The 18,381-nt window shown below is 37.9% G+C and overlaps 2 protein-coding genes across 3 annotated transcripts; one reads left to right on the top strand and one right to left on the bottom strand.

Moving 5' to 3' along the window:
- Positions 1–2,828: 2,828 nt before the first annotated feature.
- On the bottom strand, positions 2,829–12,536 carry rnf180a (ring finger protein 180a). Of its 2 annotated transcripts, XM_017306929.2 has the most exons (5): positions 12,429–12,536; positions 9,897–12,220; positions 5,468–5,717; positions 3,708–3,833; positions 2,829–3,480 (listed from the first exon to the last, which is right to left on the bottom strand). In XM_017306929.2, the coding sequence occupies exons 2-5, from the start codon at positions 10,755–10,757 to the stop codon at positions 3,275–3,277; spliced, it is 1,443 nt and encodes a 480-aa protein (XP_017162418.1). In that variant the 5' UTR covers positions 10,758–12,220; positions 12,429–12,536; the 3' UTR covers positions 2,829–3,274. The 2 variants fall into 2 exon arrangements, with proteins under 2 accessions (XP_017162418.1, XP_008416558.1); XM_008418336.3 differs by lacking the exon at positions 12,429–12,536 and having other exon boundaries at positions 9,897–12,399.
- Positions 12,537–12,647: 111 nt separating this feature from the next.
- On the top strand, positions 12,648–14,309 carry htr1aa (5-hydroxytryptamine (serotonin) receptor 1A a). The gene has a single exon (XM_008418337.3). It carries the CDS (start codon positions 12,895–12,897, stop codon positions 14,173–14,175), a length of 1,281 nt encoding a protein of 426 aa, XP_008416559.1. The 5' UTR covers positions 12,648–12,894; the 3' UTR covers positions 14,176–14,309.
- Positions 14,310–18,381: the final 4,072 nt, after the last annotated feature.

Below are 18,381 nucleotides of genomic sequence, written 5' to 3'. Positions count from 1 at the left end.
AAATTTGCAATGGAGAGAAGTATTTTTCTGATCTCTTCTCACTTAAACGAACATGCATCTTTTTTAAGTTCAACACTATTCACACCTTAAAGTATATGTGACCAAAACCATTCACACATTGGCAGCATTAGGTGACACATTTGGATCCTCTAGTGACAATGACCCAAAAATGTTATTGAATGGAGGATATGGCACAGGGACTCTTTTGATCTTAATGCTCTTGAACAGTGTAACTGTTCTGACCATAAATTATGTGTCTGATGGTTCCAACCCATGTTTAGAACTGAATTCTTTGTGTGAGAATTGTGACGTCTTCTAGAAACCAGAGAGGTCCAGTTGCATCCAGTTTAAGCATGTAAGATTTTCAAGACATGGATGAAAAGCTGAAAAGCTAAACAACTAACTACTATTAGCCATTCAAGCAACTAAAAGATTCTGGAATTGTTTGAATTTAAATTGTGAACTATTTCAAACAGCAGTAATCAATCGCTTTGTCCTATTGTGAACTCTGAGATCAGTATTTGTAAGACATTTTTCCAACCTTCAACTTGGAAATAATAATCTCTGAATAAAAACTGAGCAGACATTTAAAACATTCATTTAAAACCATTAGTGTTAAATAATGAACATGTGGGTGTTTTTGTTGTTTCTTTGATGTTCAAGCTTAAAACAGCAAACTCTATTTTATGATCAAAGTAGCCACACACAGAGCATTGCACCAAACATGGATAGTGGCTATATAGAAAATAAAACAATTATGTATGCTTTACATTAATGCATATATGTAAAAGTGATCAATATGGGTCAATTTCTTCTCTCACAGAAGGAAATAATCCTCTCAAACATTTGCTTCCTGTTAATGCATCTCAATTTGTTGCAGGCTTTCAGTGGTTGTCTGGTCCTTCTTGGAAAAACAACCAAACCGCAAAAAGAAGAACTTAAATGTCCTGAATCAATTAGGAACTACTTTCAGTGTACACAGTAGTGGCTTTTCTGGTAAGCAAGCACATCATATATTAGGCCAATGAGTACAATGCTTTCTCAAGTATGAGGCAACTGCAGTCATGAAGATAAATGTATTTGCATTAGTAACAAATACACAAAGATGTCTGTCTCTGTACTCCAAAACAGCCTGACAGCTTGCCATTTTATTATGATAAATTATAAATATACAGGCATAATTTATTAATTGACTAACAGACATCTGCTCATTTTAAACATTGCTCATACAGGTACTACCTTTTAAGTGTTTTATTAAAGAGGAGGACTCTGAAGAGCTTTTAACTCTAATGATGCATCATAGAAAGTCATTATGAAGCAACTTTACGTCATGGGTCAGAATTCCTTAATTTATTTAAAATTTAAATAGTAAATCTTCTTTAAATACAGTATGTTTTAATTTAAACTCCTTGAGAGGTCAGGTATTACTGCAAAGATTACATGCATGAATTCAGTCAAAATACAAGTAGAAAGTTAAACCTCTAAGCAGTCAAGATTTCCAGTTCACATATCTAATTTTACATCCTAAAATATACATTTGATGCAATTCTTTATTTATCAATAGCTTAACCCTTAACCCTACTCGTGTGCATACCTGCTGATAACGTATCGTGCATCTGTATCGTGTTCAACTGGTTTCAGAGAGAGCTCAACACTGATAGAATAAATAAACAATACATTTTCCAAATGAAATACTAACTCATTAGAATATATTTTTTGCATTTAAGTACAACCAGTTTACAGCAGCACTTAGTCCTTACAGCTGTTATTTTTGATGGTCTGGAACTAACAAAGGGAGGAATCTCTAACTATTGGTCTTCATGCAACCTCTGTAGATCATCCTAATACATCCTCTCTTTTGCTCTCAACTTTTCAGCTCAACCCACAGCTTTTCTAGGGTAGGAGACTAGAATGTTCATGAAAGAAGAGTGATTATACTTCAAGTGAAAAAGTTTGGCATTTACTAAAACATATTTCATAAAACTATCCGAATAAAGTCACCTAATGAACAAAATAAATTTTATTTTTGTTTTAAAAGTCTTTGTATTTCAAGTAGTCTATAATCTCATGTCTTCTAACCTGCTTTCCAAAGCATTGGCATTAGATGTCTCTCCATCTTTGTACACCTTTTCTCCTTTTTTAAAATTTTGGTTGTATCAAACCACAGCAAATATATTTTGTATAAGATTTCCAGCTGCATTTAGCCAACTCAGCATGTTTAGGTTCATAATGGTAGGACTATTTTTTTCCAGACATCAGTCCCAACAACTGGTTGGCATGGTGAAATTGTCTCATGGTTGTTATTTGAAAGTTTAGGTATAATCTTTGTTGTAGTTCTGCAATGATAAGTTTTAATTTATTTTTTACCCCATTCGGATACTGAATTATTGATTACTAATTAAATGTTTTAAGAACTCTTGGACTCAAAAAATAAAAGCATTATTTCTGCTTTCTATAAAAATTGAAGGAGTGATAATACCTAAGGTAACTCTGATTTAGATAAAACGATTTCTTAATATACTGTATTTTTTCTTCACTGAATATATGTTCAGTTTAGATTTTTTCTTAATCCTTGTGTCTATAAATGGGGTCCAACCGACCCCACACACGTAAAACTTGCATCATTTGCCTCAGTCCTCTACGTTTGCCTCAGTCCTCGCACGCACAAGGGTTAATTTTGCACTGTGAAAACATGCTGCTACATTAAAAGGTAAACATAATTAAAGATGTCAATGAATACGGACAGTGCTGCATGTTATAGGACTGTCCCTCCTATCCCTCAGGCCTCCAAAATACAATAAAAGAACAAAAAAACAAAACTTTGGTAATTAACAAAAAACTTTCCTTTATTAGGTTTTACATACGGACAAAATATTTATGTTGCATTTTTAAGGTATTTCATAATTGAAATCAATGTTTAGTTTTGAGCAACTACAACCACCAATTTGGTCTAAACAATAACTGAATCAGGTCAAAAATAAACACTGCAGCCTGAATGATTTATTAACTTGGCTTTGCTTCCCTGTGTGTGGGTCAGATGAAGTCAGAAAACAGGACATTTAAGTTCAAAATGTCTCATCTACACAATTTGCTCTTTTTAAGTTATTATTTTTGCACCTACTTGAAGTTCAGTCATTGGCTTCTCGCTAAAATTGATTGCTCAGGTCTTCCTCCTTCCAAAATACATTTGATGCGTCTTTAAATAATAACCTTCTCCTCTTCAGTCTTCAACGTACTGCATTTCTATGTCGTTCTGTCACAGTTGGCAAGATTGTCAAAAGGAAGGAAAGAATAAATAGCAAAGGAAGCAGAATATGAAAAATCCAATAACCCAGTTGACTGAGTAGATGTAGATTATGACCATGTCCATGTCGAAACGCCAGCCTCTAGAGTCATCCTCGAAGTCGATGGTGTCGAGTGGGAATCCTCCTCCATGGGGGAACTGGCGTCTCACACTTGGGGTTGACTGCCTTTGGAAACCTTATTTATGAAACAAAATTTGTGTAAGCTTATTGTAAAACACTACCAATGTGAGTTACATGACTGGATCCAGTAAAAATATACACCTACTTTAGTAAGTATTTTTTAATCATTTATGCCAGTTAAGTTTTCGACATTTGATTCCATATGTGAAAGTTGTTGGCATTTTCCAAATTATTACTAAAAGGTAGTTAGACAAATGAAAAAAAAAAAAAGAAGAAGCTTGCCTCGAAAGATGCGGAAGAGCTTCCTGCAGCTTGGGAGAGGCCACTTTGAGCAAGGTGCTCTCTGAAAGTTTTGCTTTCTGGAAAGGTATTCCTTGGGGAAGAATGTTTTTGCTGTTTGGTTCAGCTCTAAAAAAAAAACAAAAAAACACAATAATGATATAAAAAGTGATCATCTTACAAACAGCTTCATTTCTTTGTAGTCTGATTTGTGTACCATGTTGGAAAGAAACATATTTAGCCTCACTGGCCTCGTTGTGACCTTGACTTAAACAATCAACACAATCTCAAGTCCTTTTCATCTTTTCAATTACAAGAGCTCTTGTTTCTGCAGTGCTAGCAGCCATCCTGTCCTGTCCATGCTGCTCATACTTTGTATCCAAAAGTAGGCCAGTCTGAATCATGAAGTTCATTACTTATTCATATTTTTGTCAGAGTCATATCATATAGGATGAAATCTTTATTTAGTTCACATGAAACTTCATCTAATTCATTGGTCGCCGAGCAGGATACACACAGTGCCTTGGAATAGTGTGTGTACCCCTAACCTTTACATAAATCACAGAAAATACATTGAAATCACAAATGCAAATTAATTTTAGCGTGATTTTATGTGATAGAGCAGCACAAGATAGAGCATAGAGCAAATAAAATATAAAAATGAAGCATGCATATCTTTTCAAAGCCTTTTACCCTAATAACAGGAGTTGTTGTCATCAAGCTCTAATGTCCTGCAGGTTTTAGATTCATTCATTTTCCAACACAGCTGATTCAAATTATTGAATTACCTCTTTTTCAGCATGCCATTAAGTTTGGCAAAGGCCTGGTAGCAAACCATTCATTTGATTCAGGTGTGTTAGAGCAGGCTTGCATTTAAAGACATTGAGGACTAGGGTTGGAGACATCAGTCTTATATCCTTAAACAAAATCATATTACCCTCAGAAGTCACTTAATGAGTAAATAACCCATGAATTTCACTATGTAGTGTCATGCAAAAGTATTGAATCATCATGATGTTTAAAGAACATAACCAATTGGTCAGGAATAAAGACGACTTATAAAGAAACCATATTAGTTGATATGTGAACTACCCATAAGTTCACAAATCATTGTGACTTGAACTGGAGAGATTCATTAAGAAATATTGGTAAAAACTTCAGAGTGTATATTAGCAATGATAGTGGGTATAAAGTCTTACATTCCGGATTTTTATTTTCCCAAAAAATAAAAACAAAAGAAAAAACGGTTAACAGTTTTTGATAATTTTCCTTTCACTTCACAGTTATGTATTGTTCCGAGTTTGTCTATTAGACAAAATAATAAGTATGAATAGCATGAAATTAATGTATATTAAAATATTACAGCATAGTACAAAAAAAAATCCTGATACATCTGTTTTCGCTCTGTCACAGGGGTTATTTTCCTACCAAACAGGAACACCACTTCTTATATCTGGAGTGGATCAAATGAAAGTGTTTGGATTGTGTTTGATTTTGTCCTCTCGGCCTCTGTGACTCATCTGGCGTGAGCTGAACAAAAGGTCCACCCTGCTCCCTGCAGGACATGTGCAGCTGGGCCCCCTGAACAATCAGTAGCTCAGAGATCTAATCTGTATAACTAACAGCAAACAAACCACAAAAAATTCAGTCACAACATATTTAATGCCGTATTTCGATCGCGTTACTTTTGATGCACAGGTAATTTAAATAATGCTTACAAATCTTATTGCTTTAAACATAGATGTTTTTGACTACTGACTCACCCTTTTGGAAGAAGACATGAGTGATGATGGTTCTGCAGAGAGGGCAGGGGGTGTGGGTGGGGTTGTTCTTTGCAAGTGTCCTCAGACATGGCTCGCAGAAGATGTGGTTGCATGGGTGACACATGTAAGGACTGAAGTACACATCCAAGCACACGGCACAGATGAAACCTTCTTTGTCTCTCATGCTCAGAGTTTCTTCATCCTCAGTGCTGCTGCAGCTGCTGGTGGTAGTGGGGGTCTCTGCTGAACTCTGGAAGAAAAGGAGACGGTAAAAAAAATGTATGTTTCTTGATAATTAAGTCAGTATCCCATGATATGTACGCAAATATCTTTTTTATGTGTGAAAGCAAATTTGCTGCTATTGTGAATTTCAGAATTGAGCATGTAGTGCATATAGTTTTCACGTTGTGTCCTGCTTTTTATGCATGGAAATGAAATACCAATATTAACAGAAAATATACATTACTACATTTTATAATAAATTACTGCAGTTTTTTTTTTTTTTTGACTGAACTATTTTTACCTCATATTTAAAGCAACATGGTCACAGCATACAGTAACCCAGACATTGATCCTTCAAGCATCTCTTTGAGATTCTTCTAATCTTCAGGTCCAGGCAAGGAATTTAGTGGGCTTTTATTGAAAACCATTCAAAGTTTGAAATATTTCAACTCTGCCATGTAGAGCAGTTTCTTACCACAAAATAAAAATACATTCTCTCTAATTATGACATAAAGTGAGTTATTACTGTTGAAATCACTTCAAAGTTAGATTATTGCAATGATCTTTATTTTGACATTCACTCTTAGTTGCATTGTCCAAATTTGGAGCCACAATTCCAACTGAACTTGGGAAAGGAGACAGAAAATTTTACTTCACAGCTTCTTCTGGCATAGAGAATTAATTTTGAAATGATTTTGTTTTCTGAACTTAGTCCCCTACTTGGAATTACTTGTAGCAAATATGTAACTCCAAACACACAAGATATTCCCTCTACAAGACAATATTACACCAGTTGGTGATAAATATTTCTCCATATTTTGCCAACCGCTTGTGAAAGTCTTTCTCTCTTTATCACCCTTTTTGATGAGTGTTAACCTTCTTTGCCATATAATAATATGTGTGAGTAGAGATGTGTTTAGGAGTTAGTTCAAGGAGCTAAACTATCTCTTTATCTGCATTTTATTACATCTTATTGTGAAGTACACATTTTTGTGGGAGAGAATTATTTGATATAAATACTGGCTTTTATTTGAACTTGGTTTATAGAAAACAGAAAAAAAATATGCTGGAATGATATCTAATTCCAGAATAAACCATACAATTTAAATTAATCAATCCATAATTATATCACTTATATAATTCCTTGTAATAGTATTCAAACATCTTGAAAATCAAGGGAAACTTCAGACTCGTCAGAAGTAAAGAAAGAGCTGCGAGAAGGAATCTGTTGTTGAAAGAAAGCCATGAAAAGTTCCATTATACATTTAGACAATGACAATGACATTAAACTTAGAACCAGAGCTGCAGGGTGATGGTTCAAATAAAAGCATGTCGATGTGTTAGAATGGCCAAGTTAAATCACAGACAAATGGAGTCTTGACAAAAGTTCTGTCTGGAAGACTCTCTAGTTGCACCTGCCTCATCAATCAGCGCCTCCCTCTCTGCAACCTGGACCTATCAGCGCCGGTCCAAGCCTCGCTCCAGCCAATCATCGTTTGGGCTCCAGTTCAAAATGACCTTCACCCATGGCCTCCTCTGCTCACCAGCTGCGATCAACACACTTCTGCCCCATCTCCACCTTCCACTCCCGGCTCTCAGGCCTCATCCTCCTCCAACCACCGCCACCAGTACAGGCCCCGGGGGGGGGTCTATGCTGCATCAGGAATGTTCATCGAGCTCTTCAAAGTCCAGCTCGACGTCCCCGGCCGGGGCCTGAACGCCAAAGGACTTTGTTTATTTTCATGTTCATTTTGTCATTAAACTCTTTTAATCGCTTTCTTTCTCCGTTTGAGTCTCTCCAGATTGAAATATACAATTGAGAATCTATGACTTTAAAATGATGTTCACAGATGCTCCCCGTCCATTTTCAATGAGATTCATCTATTTTGCAAAGAGGAATAGTCACAACATTTCTATATCTAGATCTGCAAAGCTGATAGTGGCATAACCCATAACACTTGCAGCTGTAATTGCTGCAAGACTTTGTTATGGAATTAATTTGCCTAGAGGCTGAATATTTACAATATACAACCACATTGTGTTTAGTGTTTTAATAAAAAAAAAAAAAAACAACTAAATTTTGTCATTGCCCCTGAGTCCACACTGAATCTACCATTTCCAAATCCCAGCTAGACCTCGTGTAAAGAGATTTACCTCGGCCTCCACCTCTTGCACAAAGATGTGTCAGTTGCAGACCCATGGGAGATGTGCCTTGAGCTTCAATGTTAAGAAAGCCTAAGGGTGTTTCCACAGTAATTACTGCTTTCTCACCCAGGGGGAGCTCCCGGGACTTCCTCCTAGCAGCAACTCTGCCTCTCAAGGTGTGTCATTAACACCGAAAGAGGACGCTGAGCATACACAACTCTTAAGTAATCACGGACACTGAGGTTCTTCCCTGGCAACACAGGATGTATGACACCGTAGCGTTTTGTTGGCTACAGCTGGTTCATAATCAAATGAAACAGATATCTGATTACATTTATCTCAACTAATAAAACAAATTCCTGAACAAATAAATCCTAGGAATCAGATCAAATTATTAATTAAGGGATATGATAGTGATATGCTTCCTCTATAGCAAAACCCACAGTTCAGGTAGAAAAAGTAGAAAAACAAACTTCCAGGTATTTTACTGGGATTTATGTAACATAATATAAAGTAGTGGATACTTCCAAGTATTTAGTATTTAGTCATGGCAGAATGTTTGAAATAAAACATTGCACTTCTCTTATCAGCACTAAAGCCTAAAGTTGACTTTTTTGGGGGGTAACAAACACTGCATGGGTCAGCTATGAAACAAAGAGTTTATGGAAAAGGCCAATATGACAACTTCACCACGCTTTTCACTGTAATACACGGTGAAGGATGTGTGATGCTGTAGATCTGTTTCTTTTGCAAAGAACCCGAGGAACCTCATGAAAGTTAACGGAATAATTCACAGTTTTTTCTAAATCAGGTCATTTTCATTTAAAAAACTGAGAAGCTTCTTTCAAAACAATCTACTTTCCTAAACCTATATTCTATATGACACCTGTACTGAGCTGCATGGATAAGAACAAAAGAGATGACTTGACGGTCTAGAAGAAGAATCTAAGATTGTTCCAACCTTGTGAAATGTTACAGGAAAAGCTGAAGTGCCAGTTAAAAAAATGTGCTGGGAAATTAGTATTAAAAGGAAGGATCTCAATAAATGTGACTATGTTGATTTTTGTACAAAAAAAGCTTCTTACCACTAAAGCATGCATTTTTTATATAAGTTATTCAGCCACTAATATACCAGATGAATCTCTTCTAAGTCTCTTGTTTTTAAATCATCCTCACCTTGGGTGCCAAACCATCTGAAACAATATCATTATATGTCATCTATTAATTATGTGACAGGTATTGCAAGTTTCTCAACTCCACCAATCATGTTAGTCTTCACTGCAACAACAGTTAGAATAATTTTAGTCTGGCAGCGTGACTACAGATCAGCAGCAACCAATCAAAACTGAACCAGCTCTTTTGTCTGGCCAGGTTTGAAGGGCTCTCTGCCTGAGCCTCATCATGAAGCTAATTCAGACGTAACCCCACTTTAAACCACGCAAACACAATGGCTATTGAAATGAGCTAGGTGCAGACAGAGCCGTCAAGTGTTGGGAGTCTGGCTGAATTGAACTTACACAGTCACACACACGGACACACATGTGAAGCCCTAAATATAAACACAGTGGAAAGGAGGGAAGCACAGAAGTTAAAATTTCTATCTTGTGCTACAAATGCCCACGCAGATGTTGCTTTGTTTTGGTCATAGGCTTTCATCCTGCATGCACACACATTCAACTGGCTCTGTAGAGCAATCTGGAATGCCTTAATAAAGATTTCAGCATAATGTGTTAACGTTTGCTTTGTCAACAATATGTAATTTAACAATTCTTCCAATTTTGAAGTCATAACATTGGCGATATTCCTATGTCCTCACTGGTCAGTGTGTCTGGCCCATGAAAACTGATGCAAACTTCTTGTAACCTCCTATTTTCAGGTGGAACAAGTACTAAATTAATTATGTTGGGTGAATGTAACATCACATGGATAGCAATAGAGAAGAAATTGATTTGAATTGGATAAAAAACAAATTTTATTCATTTTTAGAGCATAAAATGTATGAACTCACAGTGAGAACATTTAATAAAAGCAGTATGATTGCTGTAACCACAGTGAGATTTACCTGTGTGCTCTCCGGCTGCTGACTTGGTCTCCATCTCTCCCACCTCCTCTGCCTCCTTCTCAGACTTTCAATCCTGTTCTTCTCTCTTTTACTCATCCTCCTCTCTCCTGAAGCGATGCAAGGTGGTGTCTCTGTGGAGTACATGGCTCGACCCGTCACTTCGATCACGCCACAGCCTTCTTCTTCAGTGGCGTCCTTGTTCTCATCCTCCTCTTCTTCATCTGCTGACTCTGAGATTTGCGTCTGATTCGAATGGTATTGTGACGGTCGCCCTGTTCTCACTTCTGCCCAGAATGGATCTAAATCTCTGGATAAAGGGTCTTGTGATGACGGATGAGTAAATCGGCTTTGAACAGCAGGCCGCCCAGATCTTAAATTGGTAGTTGTAGTTTGGGTGAAGCTGATAGCTTGCGATCTAGAACTTTTATGTTGTCTTTCTGAATGATTTGATGGTTCCCCAGCTTCAAAAATGGTTTTTAACTGCATATCAGAGTTACTGCTGGAAAAGCATTCAGAGGTCCCTCTCCCTGGTTCATCTTGGACTTGATCTGCACATGCTGTTTCCATCCTTCTAGACAGTTCTTGACCTCTGTCCTTACCTCTGAAGCGTCTCTCCTCATCCCTTTCTTGGTTTCTGTCCCCTCTTCTGCCTTGTTTGTCTTCAGGACAGGTTTTTCTGCGTGCCTTTCTTCCGGACAGGGCAGGTTTTGCCAGATGCTGTCCAGCTTGATCTGCATCACTCAGACAAGATGTCGTCGGCTTCATCCGCTGATTGTGACCCTCATTGCTGCCATTTCCTTCACTCGGGTCTTCATTCTCATTTCCTCCGTTTCTGCTAGCTCCCATGCGGGAGCTCATCATGGACTTAAAAACCCGTCCGTATTCAGCAGATCACATTGGATGGAACTTCAACCAACTAAGCAGCTTTTACCCTCTTTCACTCATCACTTACTCTTCCTACTGCTTCCCATTTCTCCTACACGTACTTTCAAGCATTTTATTTAAGAGAAACAGAGTGTTCCAGCTCGGGGCAGATGAGCGGTGCAGCTCTCTGGTCTGGCCTGTCCTACCCCACCGAGCCCCCTGGGGCATTCCACACTGTTGACAAAGACAAAGTCCTCATGCTGAGCCCCATTACAATAGCTGCTCTGTTCGCAGCCTCACTATAGTGCTGTTCAACCTATAGAAAACTCACCATTATGGACCAACAGGACTGACAAAAATGAGGTGAAAAAGCCAGAGGCACATTTTGTCTAATGGTAAATAGCACTGCATCAGCTTTTCACTCACTATTTGATACAGTGACTTGCTAAAGTATTCACAACCATGGAATTTATTTTAGTCACATTACAACTACAAATTTCAAAGTAACATCATTATTATTATTAGTGGATGTATTATTATTGTATGTCATAGACCATCAAACAGTAGCTTATGATAGATAAGTGGACGGAAAATCGTTTTTACAATTTTTACAAATAATCTCTTAAGAGTGGCATGTATATGTATTCCAAACTTTGAATCAATACTTTTCAAAACCAGCTTTTGTGGTATTATTTTTTGCATCATAGTAGTTTGACTGTGGTGGAGATATTTCTGTAGCGCTGGAAAGAACTTTGAAACAAATCAATTCATTCTAGCTCTGGCTGTATGCTTTATGGTGAACATCTTCCTCAGGATTAAGTATTCTGCATCTGTTTTCTTCACGGCTTGACTTCTTTTTACCTCCATCCAACCTTATTGTCAGAAAGCTTCTTCTTACCATGATGCTGCCACCACTATATCCAGAGGGGATCATGTGTTCAGGCTGAAGTGTCAGTTTTCCTAATTGGGACAATTCATCTTGACTTATTGTGCTACAAACAAATCCTATTTTAATTTCTCCAATATTATTTCCCTGACCTGCGAAATGGTCTTCATGATGTATTTTGCTCCTATTCCATGTTTCCGTTTTCTCGCACTTTACAGTTATTCACTACTCTGTGTTGATCTGTCACACACAATCTTGATCAAATACAGAAACAAATCTAATGTTCTGTGGGTTTATTTTGGAAGTAAAAATCACTCTGAACATAAAATTCAGCTTGCAGAAGCAGCAAAAACATTCCGACTAAATAAATAAATAAAAAAAGAAGCAGCCTATCCTCTCCATCGAGAGCCCAATCATTCCCCCCAAAATGAAAATGTCCGAAGAACAGTCGGTGCAAGATAAAAAGTGAACAGCAGATGGCAGCATCGTTCCTGTCTGGCCTTTAGCAGGAGCTGTTCTTGGTCCTGAACTACAGTTTCCACTGTCTTCGCACGTTGAATTTGCACTTCTTGTCCTTTGGAAGCATTTTGACAAAAAAAAAACAAAAAAAAACATTAGTTTCAATTTAATTAAATAATAGGTTATGGCAAAAATAAGATACTTCCGGATAAGGTTGATTGTAGTTCACAAGCAAGTGAGTTTTTAAGGGCTAGTCCTGTTAATAATAATAATAATAATAATAATAATAATAATAATAATAATAATAAAGGTTAAAATAAAACCTAAGGAAACGACAGCGTGTCCTTCTTCTGTCAGTAGCGAAAAGTGAAGCATTTGGGAAGCGCAGCAGCAGAAAACTCCAGGGTGAACTCCTCCCGGTCTGACGTACGTAGAGCAGTTGGTATAAATGAATTCACGGACTCACCAAGCTCAGATTATTCGCAGCACCAGTGCACACCTGGCTGTTCACGCGCACACACACACACACACGCACGCACGCAGACACAAACACACGGGCTGACCCCAACAAACACATAAACACGCGCGCACACATGCACACCCTCATGCATACCCACAAACACCGCGTCATGCGTCCTGAGAGCGACAGCAGGAACTCCGATGGACACCATAAAACACACGGCAGCAGCAGCTGCAGCAGCAGTGTAAGCAGCTGACTGCCTTCTGGGGTTTTTTTACGCTTACACATCACCAGCTGCAGTAGAAAAGTTGCGCTCTGAGTTCGACGACATGGATTTTCTAACGAGCAGCAACGCCAGCAATGCCACCGGCGGTTACCCCGAAGGGATGGACGTGGTCGCCGACTGGATCGGGGGTAACAACACCACGGAGTCTAGGTTTCAACCCGATCTGGTGCTTGCTTACCAGATAATCACCTCTCTGCTCCTGGGGGCCCTCATCCTCTGCTCCATATTTGGCAACGCGTGCGTTGTGGCAGCCATCGCCCTGGAGAGATCTCTCCAAAATGTGGCAAACTATTTGATTGGATCTTTGGCCGTTACAGACCTGATGGTGTCGGTGTTGGTTTTACCTATGGCAGCCCTCTACCAGGTTCTAAATAAGTGGACTTTGGGGCAGGAGATCTGTGACTTGTTCATCTCCCTGGATGTGTTGTGCTGCACATCCTCCATCCTGCATCTGTGCGCAATCGCCTTGGACAGGTATTGGGCCATAACAGACCCCATTGATTATGTAAATAAACGAACACCAAAACGAGCTGCGCTCCTGATTTCCGCAACTTGGCTGATCGGATTCTCCATCTCCATCCCACCCATGTTAGGATGGAGGAGCGCCGAGGACAGGGCGAACCCAGACGCATGCATGATCAGCCAGGATCCAGGCTACACCATCTACTCCACCTTCGGGGCTTTTTACATCCCCCTCATCCTCATGCTAGTCTTGTACGGCAGAATATTCAGAGCCGCTCGGTTTCGGATTCGAAAAACGGTGAAGAAAACCGAGACGGCGAAAGTTTCGGACAAGTGTTTGGCCGTGTCTCCGGCAATCTTCCACAAGAAAAGCAACGGGGAGACGCGCGGCAAAGGCTGGAGGCGCTGCGACGAGTTCAAATCCAGCTCCCCGTGCGTAAACGGCGCTGTGAAGCACGGAGAGGAGGGCGAGTCGCTGGAGATTATAGAAGTTATCAGCAACTCCAAGACGCACCTACCTCTGCCTAACACCCCTCAGTCCTCCTCTCATGGTTATGAGAACATGAACGAGAGGAACTCGGGAGCAAAGAGAAAGCTTGCGCTCTCCAGGGAACGCAAAACGGTGAAGACGTTGGGGATCATCATGGGAACATTCATTGTGTGCTGGCTGCCGTTTTTCATTGTGGCGCTAGTTCTGCCTTTCTGCGCGGAGAGCTGCTACATGCCCGACTGGCTGGGTGCCGTTATCAACTGGCTGGGCTACTCAAACTCCCTCCTTAACCCCATAATATATGCCTATTTTAACAAAGACTTTCAAAGTGCATTCAAGAAGATCATAAAGTGCAAATTCCACAGACCATGAGCGCAAAAATGTGATTTTTTTCCCCCCTATAAAATTAAGCGCAGAAGCAAGAGAAATGTTAACAAACTGTGCAAAGCAGCAAAAAAAAAAAAAAAAAAAGATTATAAAAGAAAAAAACTCACAGACTTTTTATTCAGGGACAGAATAATATGTTTTAGGAGGATTGTGTATTTATAAAAAAAATAGCAGAAAACAAGGCTGAGACATACCTTTTCAATGTACAAGCATATTTCTTCAGTGTTGTAGCTATGTAGCCCCCCACATGCGACGACAACCATTGTTGTATTGTCAAGCAGAACATGTCTTGTGCTGATTCAATGCATTTTGATCATGAGGCACAAGGGGCTTCCATCTTCACGCAACAAGCTTTGTAGCACTGAATCAAATAAAAGCAATTAGTTTGTCATTAAGAACTCCTGAGTCCATTTTATGTCCAGTGGCGCAGCAAGGGATATGAAGAAACCTCTACAATTTTGTTTCCACACCAAACAATCACATATGCTGAATATTATTTACAATAGTGAGTTTAAAATTGAAATGAATGGTGCTTCAGCTATTTTATTTTATTTTTTTACATTTTCTTATTTCTAAGTTATTTATGCATTTTATTTTTATTGTATTTTGCAAAGATTGACACTTTTAACAAATCCTATCCCAAAATTCACAAAATCAAATTTTGGTTTGCAATTTTGGATGAGCCATCGACATCAGATTATCAGTGGTCATCATGTGGTCATCCCTTTCAAAACCTTCTGGAAGCATGCCCTTGGTTATGTTCAGGAATATAAGGAGCAAGTCAACAGCAGGCCCGGGCAGAGACCACTAAAGGGGCAGGTGCTCAAAAAAAAGGGCACATCTAACCGCATTCTAGGACAGAATAAAGCCACACAGCTTTTAGAGTTTATTAAACAGTGATAAATTACAAAATTGTGAGATATACAATCAAAGCTAAGGGAAATATCTATACAGAGCATACAACTATGCATATGTAAGATATTTTATTAGTAATTTCTTTCTGCAGGTCTATTTTGTTATAGGAAAGTATTGCAATATTCAAACCCGCAATTTAGAAAGATATGTAAATCAGAGCTGGACCACCAGACATATTTTGTCTTTACAGAATTACACTATTAAAAATATAAACAAGGGCACAATGCAACCTTTTAGTGACTGTAATCTATAAAAAAAAAGAGCTGCCTGTTTGCTGCAGTGGAGATGAAGATGGTCCATTCAGGAAAGAGGAGCTGCATCAAACTTTAACGTGGAACTGCAGAAAAAAAACAAAAGCAAATATTTAATTGTTAATGCATGTCACCATGAGGAAAGCCTACTGAGTTTTGCTTAAAAAACTTTTTTAAACATTTAAATCACATTTGTCTCATGAAGTGAATTTTTTTTTTTGCAAAACAAACTTATTTGCACTTGTCAGAAATCTTTTCTTAATATTCTAAGGTTTTGTTTGTGATTCAAAGTTTTGCTTGTGATTCTCACATGAAGTCGTGGGCAGGGCTCAAAATCACAATAAAAGATTTCTGATGTGTGCAAATAAAAGTTTATGTTAGGCAAATAACTTTTTAAGTTCACAAGACAAAAATTAGTTATTTAATTTAAAAAAGTTTTTTAAACAAAACGATTTGTTTTAAAAAAAATAAATTACAATTCCAAAAGTTTTGATTACAATTTTATTTTACTTAACTGAGGTTAGTTTTTTTTCTCCATTGAATAATTGGGAAACAAATTTAACTTCATACTCTGCGAACCAGACCCTAAACTTAAAGTCTGGGTTGAGTTTTTTTCCCCTTCATTAATGACACTTTTATTACATTCATTATATCTATCATGGTAATTCAGGGTGAGTTATTTTTAATTCTAAATGAATATCCTTGTTGGACTATTATTTAAGTGTTATTCTCCTCCAGGATACATTTACCTAATACCAGAATAAATTAAATGTACATTAAGTAGCAAAGGAAATTAGAAGATGGAACATATATCCATTATGGAGATGATCGGTTTTGGACGGGCGATGTGCTCCTATTGCATAAGCAATACTAAAAAATTACTGATATCATTAAAGGGAAGAAGCTTTTTAGTTATCTTGCTTTGCTAGCAAAGTCGTTAGCTAGCAGCTAGCTAATAACACAACAACAACAGCCTAATATCTGTATGATAAAATACTGAATCGATAGATAAGAACAGTTTCTCCTCACCTGGCTGTCTCCTCCCGCTCAGTAGTTCATCAGAGAAAGGCAGACGCAGAGGCCTGTCAGTGTCTGTTGTATTTCATTACCTCTCTGCTTAAACTGCAACTCCGTGCTGAAGCAGAAACGATACTTCAACGTTTTCCATCATCTGACAAGTAGCAAGTCTACTCCACTTTATTCACCAAAAATGTTTTTTTATTCACCAAAAACTGTTCTGTAATTTGGAACGTTCGCTAAGTTGAGCTCCAGTTAGCCGCCTTATGCGTCACAGGCAAAAAGTCAAAGGTAACAAGGTGACCGGAGGGCTTATTATGTTGTACAAAAAAGAAAAGAAAATAAGAATAATTTTACTACATCTTATGTGTCAGAAGAGGGCTTAGAAAATAATACAAAAAAAATAAATAAATAAATAAAAATTGACCAAAAGGGCACTTGGGGGCAAGGAGCAAAAAGGGCAGGTGCTCAAGCACCCCCAGACCCCCCTCCCTCTGCACGTGCCTGGTCAACAGCTTGCTGTGAGATTATCACCACCATATTTGTAAAGGACATGTAAGAAATTCAGAGTTTGTTAGGTTCCAATATGGGCTGAAAAACCACTCAGTGAGAAAGAAGACATTACCTCAGGTGCAATACAAAATCCAAGGTTTTGATTTGCGAAAGACCTTAATTTCTGGAGACATGATCTGATAAAACTAAAATTGATTTGACTTTTGGCATACTTGAAGTAAAACTGGGGAAACGTGCAACACTGAGAATACCATACTAAATTTAAAGTGCTGGGATGGCATCTTCATGTTGGGGTGTATCACTCCAGAAATAATACTAAAGTAAGATCTTGAAAGCTCCGCCATAAAGTTAGAACTTCTGCACAAATGGATATTAAAAATTAATTATCTTAAATTTGTTAGTCAATAATTTCAGTTACAAAATGGCTGAAGAAAAACAAAGTCTGCGTTTCTGTGTGTAGAGCCAAATAGATTCAACCTAAAGACTGCCTAGGAGGCACATAGATCTGGCCAGTAGGAACAGATAAATACCAAGGAAACATTATGTAAATTTCTGACTTCAAAGGAAGTTTTAAAAGTTGTGCAAAAACATTTTGCCAATATTCTGGCATTTAGCAGCTGGAAATAACTTTAAATATCCTAACTTATTGACCCGACGAGGGTCCCCATTGTCAATCATGTTGCTTCCTAAGTGGACAGTTTGATTTCACAGAAGTTTGATTTACTTGGAGTTATATTGTGTTGTTTAAGTGTTCCCTTTATTTTTATGAGCAGTGTATATATACCTAAGAGTGAATAATAAAAAGTGAATGGTTCAAAATGACTAGATCTAAAAAAAAAAGAATAAATAAATAAGCAATCACATGTAGTATGTTAATCAAGTTGAGACACCGTTGTCTTCATTCAGTGTACATTTACATGTTTGGCTTAAAATTACATGTTTAAAATCTTTGCATTCTTACCTTCAAGATTCTCTAACATTTACCCAGAAAGGATGTAGAGGAAAAAAAAATCTTAAGGCGTTACACATAGGCAACTCTTTAAAGTCACCTATGTACTTACAGTTAAACCTTTTTTTAAGATTTTGCAGGAAAGTATGAAAAACTTGGAAACATTACACCATACAATGCAAAACATAACAGACATTTCCACTGCATCTCCTATCATGCATTACATAAACCCTATACACAAATCCACTTACACAAGATGAAAAGATAAGGGACTGTCACAGGAAAAACAAGAGTTCAGGAAGAAATCCCAGTGAGTCATGCATGTTGCAAAAGATGGGTGGCACCTGTTGTTGTGGCAACACATCAAGATGATGCTTGTAGTGAATCTGTTGGAGTGGAATGATGGACAGACTGCAGATAGAGGACAGATAGGAATGCAACAAACAAGACATGAAGTTAAGGTCCTGACAGGACTACTTATTAGAAACTTATGTGAGTCTTATTGATAAATTCATACATTTTCACGTAGAGCAGGTGTGACTCATT

This window comes from Poecilia reticulata, chromosome 9 (genome assembly GCF_904066995.2).
Source record: "Poecilia reticulata chromosome 9, P_reticulata-male-v2, whole genome shotgun sequence".
NCBI classification, from domain to species: Eukaryota; Metazoa; Chordata; class Actinopteri; order Cyprinodontiformes; family Poeciliidae; genus Poecilia; species Poecilia reticulata.
The sequence above is the reverse complement of the archived record's forward strand: the minus strand, read 5'-3'. Positions and strand labels throughout refer to the sequence as shown.